General features: G+C 44.7%; 2 protein-coding genes across 3 annotated transcripts; one reads left to right on the top strand and one right to left on the bottom strand.

Annotated features, from left to right (window-relative positions):
* Positions 1-3,401: 3,401 nt before the first annotated feature.
* GLOD4 (glyoxalase domain containing 4) lies at positions 3,402-11,573 on the bottom strand. 2 transcript variants are annotated; one of them, XM_074974601.1, is made up of 9 exons: positions 11,397-11,573; positions 11,078-11,127; positions 9,356-9,476; positions 8,190-8,334; positions 7,844-7,980; positions 7,006-7,092; positions 6,638-6,751; positions 6,460-6,546; positions 3,403-5,380 (listed from the first exon to the last, which is right to left on the bottom strand). In XM_074974601.1, exons 1-9 carry the CDS (start codon positions 11,484-11,486, stop codon positions 5,315-5,317), a joined length of 897 nt encoding a protein of 298 aa, XP_074830702.1. In that variant the 5' UTR covers positions 11,487-11,573; the 3' UTR covers positions 3,403-5,314. The 2 variants fall into 2 exon arrangements, with proteins under 2 accessions (XP_074830703.1, XP_074830702.1); XM_074974602.1 differs by lacking the exon at positions 11,078-11,127 and having other exon boundaries at positions 3,402-5,380; positions 11,397-11,550.
* On the top strand, positions 11,488-15,418 carry MRM3 (mitochondrial rRNA methyltransferase 3; the record flags this gene model as incomplete). Its single annotated transcript, XM_074974943.1, is given in 5 exon segments — positions 11,488-11,530; positions 11,533-11,926; positions 13,269-13,513; positions 14,141-14,308; positions 14,753-15,418. Coding segments are annotated over 5 exon segments (1,428 nt in total), but the record flags the coding sequence as incomplete, so codon positions are not given.
* Positions 15,419-15,823: the final 405 nt, after the last annotated feature.

The raw sequence follows: 15,823 nt of genomic DNA, 5'->3' as shown, positions 1-15,823 counted from the left end.
AAGCATATCAGTTTAGCAAGCTAAAGCGATACAACCCCATGGCAAACCTTTGATTTAGAAACCATTCCATCTCTCTCTCACTGGTGCCAGGGTGGGAGGTTGTTACTAGACATATGCAAATAAAAACTGTATGATAGGGGCTCATTGAGAAGTCAGCAGCTCTCACTCCCCACTATAAGTTAATTGCTATGGCAAAGATTGTGATGACATTAGAATGATGATGCCAAGGACCAAGAAGCAGATGAATTCCTCACCATCCCAGTTGCCCTTTTCAGGTACTTGCCCCTCTAAACAAAACACAGGATTACTTCCAAGTGTGTTATTTACAAAACCTTCCATGTGCCCTTCACACATGCAGCACCACAGCTGCTGCTGTAATTGGTAGAATTCCATTTTCACTTTACTTTACAGCAGCAGGTTGGGATGTAGACAGCGGTTGGCCACTCTGCTCTTCTGATTCAATGGAACTTTTTCCAACAAGCTTAAACTCATCTACTACAGAAGACAGAACGGTCTTATAGACCAGCCCAGGCTGGGGAATGAACTCTTCCACCAACTAAGGAACCACACCAAACCTCACCATCTTCTGCCCCAAGTGCAAGGTGTATTTCTTTGAACTTGCCCTCTGTAACAAACCTATAGCAAAGTGGCATGTATTTAATATATAATTGAAAAAAAACAGATGCCCAAACCCCACTTCACTGCATGCACTTCTGCCCCTGCTGAGATGAGGAAAGAAGAGACACATGACAAACATCAGTGACTTTGTGCATGACTGGAATGCGTTTAGGCCCAAATCCACAAAAGGTATTTAGGCACCTAATTCCCATTGATTTCAAGGGGAGTTAGGCACTTAAAGACCTTTGGGGATCAGGCCTCCAACTACATTAAGGAGCAGGCTCTAGGACAATATATAGAAGAGTGTACAGAAGGAACTTTGTCATTGGCACGGATGATCACACCCGTTAAATTTTACCAGTCATGAAAAGCTGGATTTTAAAATTGAACTGCAGTCAGTGGCAGCCACATTTCATTGTAGTCAAAGTCCAAGTTCACAAACAGCAGCCACCTGGTTTGAGTTTAATAATAAGAAAGTCTCCATTTCACTTTCCTGGCTGTCCTGCCAACTGTGTCTTTTAAAAGGTAAATGATACAAAGATAAACCCAGAGCTTAGCCTGAGATTGTTACAGCATCCAACACATTATTAAAATGAACCCACCTCTTTGTTGTGTGTTTGTACAGCACTTAGGAGCCTAGGGCCCTTGTTTGTGGGCACCAGACACCACCACACTGATATATAATTTCATACTGGGCTGTGTGAACTGACAGGTTGAGATCCAACCATTTGAGAATAAAAGCGAGCATGCTACTCCTGACACCGGGAGTACATTCAGATCCCATTTCAATACAAAAATTAGAGCCAGATCATTACAGTGTCATGCACAGAGTCTGAAGCTTTGTGTGTGGTTAATGCATCTTCACATCATGTTATGTTTTAGTTGTATGGTATCTGAGGCACTTCAATCCAGGCAGAGCTTTTCAGGCATCTGGCAGCACTGCCTGGCTGAGATGGTCAGGGGATCCCCCCCGCCATTGATTGTTTCAGGCACTCCCCAGCATTGTGATGTCATCACATGCAGGACCCAGGCTGTGACTCACCCTAGAGGCACCACAGAAGGTGGGCTCAGCAAGAGAAGGAGGGGGCTGAGACACCCGGAGCATTCACTTTGCAGAGACAGTTACAGCAAGCTGCTATTTGAGAGTTCACACAACCGTGGAAGTCCATTTCAGTTTAAGAATAGGCCAGCCATTGCTGAGGAGGTCTATTAAACTGTTACCAATAATTCAGACTTAACTGATAAACTACGAAAGCGTATTGGCTTAAACAACACCCTCCATTTGAAAGTGACATTACTATCTGAAAATGTTGCACTTACCTGAGTTAGAAGGGATACTTAAGCTTACTGTACATTAAGGAACTTGATGGAAAATATTGCTATTGTTTTGACTGTATTTGATAGCTTTCCATAGTCAGCTGCACCCTTACTGAAAAGGGTCTTTGACACTATCCCTTTAAAAGTGAACAGATGTAATAGTAGGTTAAGACAATATCCAGCACATGCTCAGAACTAAACAGTTTCAAACTGGGCTTTGAGAATGTCTCAGTGAACAACAGCTGAGATCCAACCCTCCAGAGATAAGTTTGAGCATATTATTCCCAACACCTACTGTATGTTCACAGTCCATTTCAATATGAGCATTAGACAAATCTGTAGTATTATGCAGAGTGTGAGGCCCAAGGGGTTTGGTGCATTTTCACATCACAATATAAATACAGATGTTTTAACTGAAAGATATTCCAAGCAGTCCTTTCTCCCGTGTAGATCATAGACCTAGACAGGATGATGCAGTGACTTTTAGGGTTCTGACAGTACTGCACACTGCAAGAGAAAAGGTTAATAAGTTTTGTCTTACAGTAGAGGACCGAAATAATTAGAGCCTCGGATTAACTCTTTTGATGTGTGCATTCATGAAAGCAGGTTGAAATAAGAAACCACAGCAAAAGAAATTTAACACACTCCTCTCTACAGCTTCCCTCTTCCAGGCCTGTTACCCACGTATATAGCAGATTATGTTAAACAGTAACTATTACCTGCAAATGAAATGGCAATCTGCACCGGGCAGCTGAGGCAAGCGGAAACATTTACTTCTTCAACAAATAGCATTTTTGTTCAAGTGTTTCCTTGTTGTCCAGTATAATTTGCACAGAAATAAGCTCCCATGTACTCCAATATAATCGTTAGCCTTAGTTCTGGATACATTAAAGTCAGAGTGTGCATTCAATGTAATCTAAACCACACCTAAATTCAAAGCTCCCTCCCCATACTGAATACCTAGTCTCACGTGTAGTATCAATTACAAAGAAAAAGGGCACTATTAGAATAAACTCTTAAGATATCAGGGGTCAAAGTGAAAGACTGGTAACAAACTTAACACTACCACTATTAAAAACTGAGGGGGAAAGGATAGTAAAGGGCCCACTATTACTCCAACATTGAGCTACTTTTTCTTTCAAGTCTCTCGTTAAAGTTGCTTGTTTTGTTTTAGTTTTACAATTGCTACCTAGTTGAACTGAAAAAAGTTTAGCCCAATCTTTCAGAAACAAAAAAATACCGAGAAGCTGAATGTTAAGTGGCCCCTTTCTGCTTAAATCAAAGACTAATTTCAAATATTTTGGTGTTTATTATGTTAAGAAATTGGATGAAAGTAAGTGGGTGACATTTGCTTGCTAGTTGATTTTTGCTCACTTGTTTTTGTAACACAAGAGGCTAATTGAACTTTTCCCAGAGAATTATTAAAAACCAGTAAATGTATGCAACAAGTATATTGTAGATATTTATTCAGAACGTGCTGATTCTACAGTTCCATCAGCAACAGCAGGCATTCAAGTCAGTTCAACCCAAAAGACGACAAGTTGTTAAATTAACACACTTAAAGCTAATTTCAAGACAGCTATCCATTTGTCACTTTACTCTTCCCCTCTCCCAAATAATAAAGTCTGACTGGCTCTAGTTTGCTACATAACCCCCATTTGGAATGTCAAGTGTTTGGTGCACTGCAGTTAGCAGATAGATATAATGCAGCTTAAGGTGCATGAAAGCCATAGGACAGACCTAGTCCAATAAGGCCTATCAGGGAATCCTCAGCTTTTCACGTTCTCCAAAATAACCTCATTTCCTCTGGCCTGAAAGGATGGTTTGAGACAGAACCAGGATTTTATGCTGAGTGGGGAAATGGAAGAACAGTTACACTGGCAGTACAGAGACAAAACACAGCTTTTGAAGAGGTAATGAGCATATTTTTCAGCTGTACCAATGAAGTCACACATTTTAAACTCTGTATTGGTTCTTCCCAAATCAGTTCCTGCATCATTCTTTAGAAATTCTGACCCAGGAAACATACTGGTTAATGTGTCTAAGAAAAAAAAAAAAGTCTAATTCCACCCATTGATTTTGCCCAGTATTTTAAGGTCTATGTCGCACCTTTGTGTCTTGATGGTTTGAAAGCTGAGAAGCTTGGACTATGTATTTTACCTTCTGTTCATTCAGGCATTTATACTATGCTCATCACGGTGCTCTCATTAGTACTGCAGTGATTTGTTTAATGTTTATTTGGAAAAAAAGATAAGCTATGCTCAAACATTTTAACCATATGCCAGCAAACAGCAACTGAGCTATCCACCTACATTTGGCTTCAGGGAGGTTTTTCTCAGAATCAAAACCTAGATGTCAGCCTGAGGGTTTAGATAGGGAAACTGACCTGCACAGCTACAGCAGGACACCTATTCCACTAAGAGCTAGATATTTATTATTATAATTATGCTAATCAATTTTCCCATGTAGACAAGCTCTCAGTTCCAGATTAAATCTATGTCATAAAAACAGAAACATTGCACTGTTCACAACAAACAGTAGCTAACCAAAGGCTCTCTCTTTTCCATGTGCAGCAGACTGAGCATTGCTAAAGCCACTGACCTTACAAAATGCTCTGTAACATACACAACAAGTCTATTTGCTATTATACCACCATTAATGTCGTCCCTTTCACTTCATGGCAATAAGTTCTGGAGTTGTCCAATACATTTTCCATGAATGGAACCAACCATCAATATAACATTTACTTTATTCTTTAACCTATACTTTGCTTTGAAAGCAAGTATTTCAACACTTCCAAAGAGCTTTTTTCCACCCAGCTCTGAACCACAAATTTTTATTCAGTTAGGTTTAGCAGCATGAATTATTTGGAAGACAACTGCTAATTAGAATAAAATACCATAGTTTAATCTAATTAGTTAGTGTTCTGATCCTCCCCCTTGCCAGCGTTCTGTTTTAGTGCATGCAGTAAATTCATTCTGGTCTTATTCAGCAGGGTGAATTTGAAATGGAGTTATTCTTCACTCCTAAATCCCAGCAGAAAGATAGCTCAGTACACATCCTGCGATAGATATATGCTACCTAAAATACCGAAAAGATGCAGCTAATGTCTAGGCTAAACTCTGGTCTTTTTCAATCCAACAGGAAAGAGAAAAGCTTGAGAGGGTGTCCTATTACAAGTCCATGGCCCCCATGTTATGAAATCAAGGGCTCAATCTGTACATCACAGCACAACAAAACTTTCCCACTTTTCTTCCATAGACTTTTGCAAGGGCATTGCACACTCTCGCACTGAACGGGACAACATGACTGCAAAACCGGACACATTTTACAGGTGTTTAGCAGCTAAAGGCATCATTTATGAAACAATTCTCTTCAACTAAGCAGAAGTCTTCTGCATTTTGTGCTTAGCAAACCACTCGTCACTTTTGTCTGCCGCCATCGCCTGTACAAATAGAAGTGAACAATTTGTATAATGATAAAGTTATTAAAACAACAGCCATTTACAGAAGCAAACACGTCCAGGATTCTACTTGGGTTAGCGCCAGTCAGTCAACTGGATGACTGCAGTCAGTCAACTGGATGACTGCAGTCAGTCAACTGGATGACTGCAGTCAGTCAACTGGATGACTGCAGTCAGTCAACTGGATGACTGCAGTCAGTCAACTGGATGACTGCAGTCAGTCAACTGGATGACTGCAGTCAGTCAACTGGATGACTGCAGTCAGTCAACTGGATGACTGCAGTCAGTCAACTGGATGACTGACTTATTCACCAATAACGACCAACTCTTAAGTTAATCTGTGAGTACCTGAAGCAAACAATTCTACCACACTGTAAATGAAAAACAATGCTCTTTGGGAATCACCTCTGGACTTCAGTACAACAAAAGCAACAGACACTCCCTGCAACAATACATGTTAGTTTCAGAAGCAAGTTAAAAAAGGTACGGTGAGTGACTGTCACTGCTGCACCAGATAAATGTATCCGACAAAGTGATGTGGTAAGACACAGGCATGACAGGACCAGTGTTTCCTGCTCTGAAACGTCCCTTTTCTTTTCACACTTTTCCTGAAACCGCTTGTCATTTCTGTAGCAGCGGCCCATTATCTTGTGAAGCTGTTCTACTGCACTGAGCTGATGGTAGTTACAACCAACAAGCCACTTTCCACTGTTACTTAGGTTGATTTGTAACTGATACTTTGCACCTCTAGCATCGTCCATTCTGCAGCCCCCTCTGAAGTGAGGAGTAGCACCCAAGTAGCTACCACAAGAACAGGGAAGGAAAATTCTTTCCAGGCTACAGAGGCAAACCCCCAAAGCTATTTGGGATTTTTAGCATCTGAAGAACTGCATGAAGCACTCATCTGAAAGACCCCTTTAGAACTCAGTGTAGCTGTCTTTGAGGGACTGGAAAGGCACTGGATCGTGTTGGGATTTTAAAACATACAGGTAGTCTATGCATTTCTATCCTGATGCTCCGACCTCTCCACCAACAAACAATACAGAGAATATATTACTTACATCATCTAACAGCTTGTTGCCATTGGGATCCATCTTGGAAAGCTCTCTAAATGCCTCATCTCCTACAAAGCAGATTTCATGGTTGTCCTAAACCAGATTTAACAGGAGAGAAAGTGAAATTGCCTGAGGGGGAGACTGAATTAAAGTTTATTCTGTCTCTATTTCAAACATCACTCACGGGATCAGCCAGGATAACCACTTGCACTGTTGCTTTTCCAGGGGTGTCCAAGCTAACTAGGGGCGTTAAAATCTTCTGCTTCTCCTTCTTCATCAGTGCTTCAATGTTTAGCAACTTAAAAACAAAGAGTGAGCTGAAGGTCAGTTGTGTCATATCAGGCTGCAATCATTTACTGTACCCAGTACTCACATCTCCATCACATTCTCACCAAGAGAAAGTTAAACACAACTTTCATTTTATGTTATCATCTTGTTCACATAGTGACCTGAGAGACCTTCAAGTGGCTATCGGTATTACCATGAGTCACCCTCCACATGGCCAGCCCCGGCAACATGGGAAAGGGCCGGAGGAAGAAGGAAATCAGTTACCTCTTCCTTTGGGCAAGAGAAGGCAATCCGCCCAAAAGCTGTGGCATGATCCACTGCTCCGCCAATGCCCTGCAGCTCCAATTTACACTGAAAGAGAGGGATTGAAAGAGTCTAGCTTGCAGGGAAACTAATCTGAAGACAAAAAAGAATTCATACAATTTTTACTGCATTTTTGCATGCATGCCAATCAGCGTTACATAATAAGCTAATCATGTCAAAGCCACATATGCTTATTTCCCAGTGCATTAAGGTAGTAACGACCTCTGTCACCTTATTTGAAACAGAGGCTGTACGCAGATACAAAAAACAAAAGCAGAATGATTCACCCTGAGTATTTGATAAATTTAGTCTGACTGCAAATTACTGAATGGATAATCTCATGTTCATGTTAACCTCGCTGTAGAAAGAGCAGCTAGGGCCCCGATTTTCCTTTTCACTCTAAATTACCATATTTCATGGTATCTTAACCTTTGTGCCTCTTTCCCGAGCAGCTGCAGCTGGGGTTCTCATTTTTATATGGCTATTTGCTTGCTTTAAAGAAAGGCCCTACATATGAAATGAAGCATGGGCATTATTATGCCTATACTTTAAGTCTTTTAGATTAAAAGTTAAGAGCAGAACTACTAACAAATTTGACAATTCCACCTTTTTACAGTATGTGCTTAGCAGGGAGGCAGGATGGCAGACACACTGACAAAGCAAACATTTAGAAGTTTAGAGAAACAGCTGTTCTCAGTAAGATTGCTTTATTTATTTATTTAAGGTTCAGTCATTATGAAATGAACCAATCCCACAACATACTATTCTCAAAGAATGGTCACTTCTCTAAATGACTAACCTGGTTATCTGCATAGCCTAGCAAAGCCCTTTGCTTTTCCTCATTCGTCTCATAAATTTTCATTCCCAGCAGACCAGACCAGTAGCTAACAGACTTCTGCAGGTTCGAGACTGCCAAAGTTACTTTTAGCACGGGATCTGCAAGGTTGTAATAGTTTCCTATTAGTGGTGTGTATGTTGTAGTTTTAAACTCTAGGTTTTTGTGCTCATGATAATGGGAAACAAATAGCAACAACATGAGGCAGGCACACTTTCCCATAAATCTTGGACAAGCCAGATTTGCAACCTCTTCTGATGTTCCAGCTCTCAGTCTCTGATGACAAGAGAAAAGGGTATGTGTGCGTTACCTTGCTGTGGTTGTTCTTTGTCTTCCAAGTAGAACTTGTATCCTCCTGGGGCTTCAGTTTCAAATATACCCTTTGCAACTTCTTTGAGTGGCCATCCCATCTTCCTGGCATTGCTCACTGCCTGGCTGGACATAAGAGTCATGCCCTAGCAAGGATACAAAGCACAAACATGCACCAATACACCTGTGCAAAGATGCACCAACACCATCTTTTTGGTCAGCCGATAGATCTCCACGTATCAGCATAGAATCCTAATCTTCATCCATTGCCAGGAACAGAGCAATCATCTATGTAGTCTCTGCTCTGTACCCCGGGCTAAAACACCTACTGGTGTCAAGGAAACCTCAACAGCCCAGATACTGGTTCCTTGCCCCCAGCTTTTCAATTATCTTCCTCCAAGAGAAAGCGGAGAGAGGGGGCAATAATTACACAAGTGATCTGTAGTAAGAGTTGGAGCTATCCTGAACAAGGGTCTAAACAGCCTCTGAGAGGCTGGTTATCTTGCCTCTATAAAAACAACTCTGTCTGTAACACCTCTTACACAACAGGGAAATATGAAGCAGAGAGATGGAGTTTAATAGGCCAGATCCTGGCTCTGCCGGTTTTTGCAGAGCTCACCAGAACAGCACTGACCAGCTGGGTTTTGCAGAGGCAGTGGCCAATTCAAATCCAGAGTTCTGCCACCTTAGAGATGAGTGGCTTCCATGACCATCCATCCATCTCTGACTCCGAGGGGGGGGGGGGAAAGAGGAGGATACCAGGGAAACAATGAGCACACACAGTACCTCCACTGGGAGGAGAAAGTGAGTTCCTCCTTGGCTGGAAGTCCAGGGAAATAAAAGGGATGCGGCAGTTCTCCAGAATGATCTATCAGAAAGCTCCAAATTTTGCTGTCAGTGGGGTGGGGAGTGAGGGGCTCCCTGGAATAAATACAACTGCACCCCCCCGCCCAACTGCAGCATGAGCACAAAGCACCTCTCCCCACTTCCTCTTCCTTGCACAAAAGACATGCAAACAGCACCCGCAAGACTCCCCTCAGGGAACAAAAATGGATAGGGAATCAAACAGTATCAGGAAAGCGTATCCAAGACATAGTCTGAATGGACTCCGAGCCAAAAAGCTCACAACAAGAACAAAAGAACGTTAGGACAGCAAGTGATATTTACCAGAAAGTCACTGCCGAGTCGATACTCTCCAACTCCATAATTGTAGGTCAACTCTGCAACAAAGTGATCATCTTCGGGCCCATAGCCTACCATTGTTTTGCTCCACTTTCCATCATAAGGGCTAGGACAACCATCACATTTATTTGTAGTCAGTATCAGACACAAACAAACAAACCCCCCACACAAGTAAGAAGTGCCTCAGGACAGGAACTGCATTACCAGTGGTCCAGCTAATCCAATATCCTACCCCTGACACCAATCAGTGCCAGATGCTTCAGGGGAAAGTGCAGAAACCCATACCATACAAACTTTTATACAATACTATATCACTGAAAGAGCATGCCAGTCGGTGCCGACTTCATGTCCTCAACCATGAAAGGATCCTTATAGTTTTATCCTCTCCTATCTAGTTTCTTACATAACAGCAGATGCAGCTCTCCTACAAATAGTCTAATTTTGTTTTGAAATTTACTAAACTATTTGCTTTGATAATATCTTGCACCAGCAAGTTCCACTGGTTAATTATTCACCATATAGAAGTCATTTTTTTAAAATGAGTTCCGGCTAACAGGAGGAGCCGGCACTATGACTAAGGGATTCCCACAAAGTGTGATAGAAAACAGTAACTTTCCAGTAAGTTCTTAATTTAATAGATTCCAAGGCCAGAAGGGGCCATTGTGATCATCTAGTCTGATCTTCTGTAACACACAGGCCAGGGAACTTCCCCAAAACGATTTGTAGACCACAGCTTCTAGCAAAACATCCAAACTTGATTCCTCTTGTGGAGAATCCACCACAACCCTTGGTAAATTGCTCCAGTGGTTAATTACTCTACTGTTAAAAATGTATGCCTCATTTCAAGTCTGAATTTGTTTAGCTTCAACTTCCAGCCACTGGATCATGTCATACCTTTGTCTGCTAGACTGAAGAGCCCTCCGTTATCAAATACTTGATTCCCATGTAGGTACTTATGCACGATAATCAAGTCACCCCCTTTACCTTCCCTGCTAAGCTATGTTAATGTGTAACTAGGAAGGCACAACTGCACAGCCATCCAAAAGAATGATTAACAGTAGTTTTCATATGATTTGATCCATAATTTGATCCATAATCCAAGCATAGGAACTGCAACTATAGTGCAAGAGCTAGGATAAAATTAAGTGCCCTCAAGGTTCATGTTTCAGAGCATAAGCAGCTCACCAGGTGGAGTCAAAAAGGTATTTCCTCATCCTCATATAGGAAAACTGTAAAGTTAGACAATATATTCTAAGCTCTTTCTTTTTGAAAAGAAATGAGAGGCCACTGGCGGTAGCAGGATATTTTATTTTAACGGATTTATTTTGACTTAAGATAATAAGATGCCTACCCAAGGCACTAGGCTCCCTAATATCATTTACAAACACAATAAAATAAAATCCCAGAAACATGAAGTATAATTTCCATTCAGGAACCAGTGGCTCAGATCAAAGGTATTTAGGCATCTAACTGCCTTTGAAGATCTGGGCCTCCATGACTACGTAGACTGTTGATCTGCCATGGCAATGCTTATGTTCCAATGTAAGCACCCCTGACGCAAGAAGATACATTCTTACTTTCTTCAAAGGAAAGGAGCAATGTTTAGGAAGTATGCTCAAGGCTCTGTAAGTAAGCCCATTTGGTTAGTCAGCATCTGCAGATGTTTTAGTTTAGCTAAAGATTACAAAGAGAAATAACGGTACATACCCATTACAAGCAGCTCTGCAGCCTTCCTCAAATTCTTCATGTCTTAGAATCTGGCAGATCGAACACATGCAACAAATGAAGCCTACGTAGCCCTTACCGGGAAACGGACCTAAGCACACCCCAACGGAACGCTTAGGGCACATCCGCCTCGTGACAAACAACCCAGGTTGGCGGGACTTCAGCCCCGGGCCCCAGCAAACCGAGCGCTGGCCCTGGCGACCCACGGAGCCCGCAGCGCGCCCCGCCCGGCCACAGGACGGGGCAGCGGCGGCCCGGACGCAGCCAGCTGAGGGCCCCCCACCCCCGCCCGCTCACTCACCCTCATGCCCAGCAGCTCGCGATAGAAGCGGACACTCTGGCCGCGGTTCCCCACTTTGAACACGAAATGCAGCGCGCGGCGGGCCCCCATTTCCGACTTCGGCCCCTACTTCCGGCGCGTGGCGATGACGCAAAGCTCCCGGCCGCGGCCCTGCGAGGGAGCTGCGGAGGGTCACGTGCACAGCCGGATATCCGGCGGGCCGGGGCCACCGGGGGTCAGGGCAAGATGGCGGCGCTCAGGGGCCTCACGCTGGGTCCTGCCGCTGCCGCCGCCGCCTTGCTCCGGGTTGAGCCGGGAGGAGCCGGGGCGGGCGCGGCTGCGGCTGCGGCTGCGGGGCGGCGCTGGGTGCGGGCGCTGCGGCGGAGCCCAGTCCGCGTGCTGCCCCCCCGCGAAGAGCAGAGAGCGGCCGCCCCGGCCGGGCGGGACCCCGCGGAGCCGAAGGGAGCCCGGCCGGGGCCGGCCCCGGAGAAGAGCCCGGCCGGGCAGGGGCTGCGCTACGAGAAGGCGGAGCCCGGAGACAGGAGGCTGGGGTAAGGCCCTGCGGCGGTCCCCGGCCCCGCAGGATCCGCTCTGTGCGAGAGCCGCTCGCTCCCCTCCCCCGCCCCGCCGGCTCCCAGACACGTTACCATGGCAGCAGTTACGCCAAACAACGTATGGGGACCCCCCCCCCCCGTTTCCCTTGGCTCCCTCCGCTGCTGACAGACGCGTGGCACAGCCGGCCCCCTTGCCCCCCCCCCCCCACACAGGATGTTTGCTGCCTTCACAATGTTCTCTCTGCTCATGTTAAATCCTTTTTTCTACCCAGAGTCTGTCTTGTCTGTTTAGACTGGAAGCTCTTTGGGGCAGGGACTGTTTACTTGGCTGTTTTTGCAGCTCCTAGCACAATGGGGCGTGGCCCTTGGGCACTGCCGTAATAAACATGCTACATGAAATAATGGAAAGAGAAACTGGGGCCAGTGGTGAAATTCACAACATCAGAGCAAATCCTGACAGGAGAGGGAACAATTTTCAAAACCTCAGCCGTTAGGGAGCAAACTTTTTAAACCAATAAAATCAAGGAAATCTAAAGTTATATATGGTAAGAGTCTAACAAAGCCTTAATATGCTGCATTGTGAAATTCTTCTGTCAGCTCATGGGAGAGGCACCAAGTTTCTGACTTTGGTGTTTGCCTGCCAGTGCATGAGCCTTCTTGCTTTTGCATTTTTCCACGTAACTATTAAGATTTCAGCAAAAGCACTTGCAAATAACTTGCTAACAAGCTACTCTGTGGTCAGTGTCTGTTCATAAATCCCTTAGAGTTCTCAACCCTTTTTTGAATGATATCCCACTTTTTTTTTTAATATTGGCAGTGGTCCCTCCCCCTTTAGAATAGCGAGAAGGACGCTGCCACCTACTGTTGCTATTGAGTTTGTTCAGGAGATACCAGGCAACTTACTTACATCAAAACACAAGTCAAATGGTACTATAAAAACACTTGTTACCTGTATTAGTGCTTCTGCTGTCAGTCCTTGAGAGATCTGGGCTTGTTCGGTACTGGAAAGCAGATCTATGCAAGGCCCCAAGAAGGCTTGCTGTGCAGCCAAGTCCCCCTAGAAAGTTTGGCTCCTGCACCCCCTTCTGGTTGACAACCATTGCCTTAGACTGATCCTGCTGTAGAGATTAATAAGGGTGAGCATAAGGGATCCTATACAATAGCAGTAGTAGCTGCAGCCACTCTTAAATATGTATGCAGACAGTCATTGGACAGAAGGAATAATATTGAGTCCAGGAAAGTTTTGAGTAACATCCTCCACCTGCAAGTGGCAAACTTCAAAGCTGACCAGAGATTTTACTAACATCCCAGCAGTTTTAACTGGTCGTCTTCTCTATAGAAAAGTGGTGACAATTGCCAAGTCAAAGAAGTTTCGCGATCAGCATGGGAAGATTCTGCTGGAGGGTCAGAGACTTATCAAGGATGCCCTGGACGCTGGAGCAGTGCCCCAGACTCTCTTCTTCAGTACTGTGGGGCACCTGAAGGAACTGCCTGAGGAAAAGCTGAAGAAAACCACTCTAGTTAAGGTGAAGTTTGAAGACATTAAGAACTGGTCTGACCTCATAGCTCCTCAAGGGCTGATAGGTAAGTTTGCTTTAGAAATAGTAAACAACGGGTAGCTGCACTTAGCAGTTATTAAAATAAATGTAGCGACAAATACGACTTGACTGTCTCTTCACTAGCCCATTCCTGTTACTCTGCCAGTGACATGGTGTCAAGTGGAATTGGCTAGAAGAAGGATTCCTCTGCTTCCACTCAAACTGACATGATAGACTGTCTTGTCACTTGCCCCTCCACTTGAGGAGGGGACTACATTTCAATAGACCTCCTCAAAGCTTGGAAGATGATTGGCACTCATGGTGGCTCTGAGGCCTCTGTCTAACTGACATCCCTGATCGTGCCTGGTAATACAGGTATTCTGCTGTGGCGTGTGGAAAAATGGCACCTATGATCTTTGAGCTGATGATGCCCATGAGGGGTGGTTTTTTTTTTTTTTTTAAATGATACTTTCATTCTTTTCTTTACTAGGAAAACAGTCTTATGCAGACTCCAGCAGTACTGCTCCTCACCCTATCTTCAGTACTTCCAGTTCCACCACAAAAGTATCAGTTAAATCAGAAGTGATTAAAACAGATGCATCCCGGGGCAGTGCTATGTCAGAAAAGCCATTGAGTCTCATTTGCCAATGGGCCTCTCCCTTTGTTTCCTCAGGAATCTTTTCCAGACCTGACCATGCCAAGATGACTTACCCAGCTGTCCACCTACAGAATTCACTGCCCCTGTCCCTTATCTGTGACAATCTCCGTGATCCAGGAAACCTGGGGACTATATTGAGATCTGCAGCTGGAGCAGGCTGCAGCAAAGTGCTGCTCACCAAAGGTAGGCCTCTCCTTCTGGAGAGCAGGAGTCTGTGATGACTTCAGCTACGGGGTGGGAGAGTTTAATGAAAAATCAACCATTTGGAAAAGTGATGAGATTTCATTTGATATGGATGGAAATACCCAACAGCTCACAGTGTGTTGGACCTTCTGTGGATACTCCTGTGATACCTAGTAAGTCTAGGGGCCTAGAACAAAGGCAGGTTCATAAGTACAGCACCCCATCTATAACTCTACATACTGAGGGAGCTGAAGAGAAGTTAGCTTTCCAATTTGTGTGGTGCTACGGTACCATAGGCCCATATAACCCCTCCTGGCTGTTTCAGATGATGGCTTGCTCCAGGGAGCTTTTAAGCATTCTCCTTTGATGCGCTTTCTCACTAGCACTAAGTGCTGAATGCATATGCTTGTGGAGATCTTGCACCTTCACTGTTTTCTATTACAGGCTGCGTGGATCCTTGGGAGCCCAAAGTGCTTCGTGCAGGCATGGGGGCTCACTTCCGCCTGCCCATCATTGCCAATCTGGAGTGGGAATCCATTTCCCACTATCTTCCCACAGACACGCAGGTCCATGTGGCCGATAGCCGCGACCCAAGAACACAGGACAAGATGGAGGATGTGTCGGGAAAGGTCAGCAGCTATGGTTGGGTTTCCAGACCTTACAACTTGAAGGCTCAGATAGGCAGAGAGGACTTGGCTTTTGATTCAGAGAGCGAGGAGGAGGAGCAGGGAACGGATGAGGCCTGGTTCCCAGAACTTGACACTCAGTGTTACCACGAGAACTGGACACGGGCTCCAGCAGCAGCAGCGGTGGTGATAGGTGGGGAGACCCATGGTTTGAGCTCAGAAGCACTTCGGCTAGCAGAGAGCACGGGGGGAAAGAGACTGATTATTCCTGTTGTCCCAGGTGTGGACAGTTTGAACTCAGCCATGGCTGCGAGCATCCTGTTGTTTGAGGGGAAGAGACAATTGCAGATGAAGAAGCAAGAAAGCAAAAGACAGACATTCCCTGCCTTGGGCTAAACTGTGCAGGAGACCATTCATCACAGAAAGAGCCTCCTCTTCTTTATGTTCCCATGCAGGCAGCTTGCAGAGGAATCAATAAAATTACAGGTTTTGCAATGCCTATTCAGTTTACACTTGCAGAGCTGTTAAAACAGACCTGCCCCTGAGAGGTCCATGCCCATGTTCAACATCCAGCCACTCCACAGCGTGCCCACGATCTGCACTTGATGCCCCTTAACATTGGTGGAACACATGAAGTTTTGAACAGGGTGCCCAAACTTTGGGACTCCAAGGGCCACACTTACCTGCAGCTGCCATCATCAAGGTGTAGGCCTTGGAGAGAGCAGGCCTTTGCACCTGCTGCTGCCCTGACTGGTTCCTTAGGAATGTCATAAGGGGATTAGCAGAGAGCCATTCTTAGAGGTAGCTGTCAGACTTAGTGATTGCTAACACAGCCCTTCAGCGATTCAATGAAAGTCCCTACCAAGCAAGCTTAAGTCCTCAAATCCAT

The sequence above is a fragment of the Natator depressus genome, chromosome 17 (assembly GCF_965152275.1).
Source record: "Natator depressus isolate rNatDep1 chromosome 17, rNatDep2.hap1, whole genome shotgun sequence".
NCBI lineage: Eukaryota > Metazoa > Chordata > Testudines > Cheloniidae > Natator > Natator depressus.
This window is presented reverse-complemented; position numbering and strand designations above follow the sequence as displayed.

Bases quoted from the DNA above. Each gene is read 5' to 3' on its own strand.
- GLOD4 (XM_074974601.1), bottom strand. From the start codon at position 11,486: ATGGGGGCCCGCCGCGCGCTGCATTTCGTGTTCAAAGTGGGGAACCGC. The intron at 7,981-8,189 runs GTAACGCACACA...ACAACCTTGCAG, and splicing joins CAAAGAACAACCACAGCAAG to ATCCCGTGCTAAAAGTAACT. The intron at 6,547-6,637 runs GTGAGTGATGTT...AATCTGGTTTAG, and splicing joins TGGTTATCCTGGCTGATCCC to GACAACCATGAAATCTGCTT.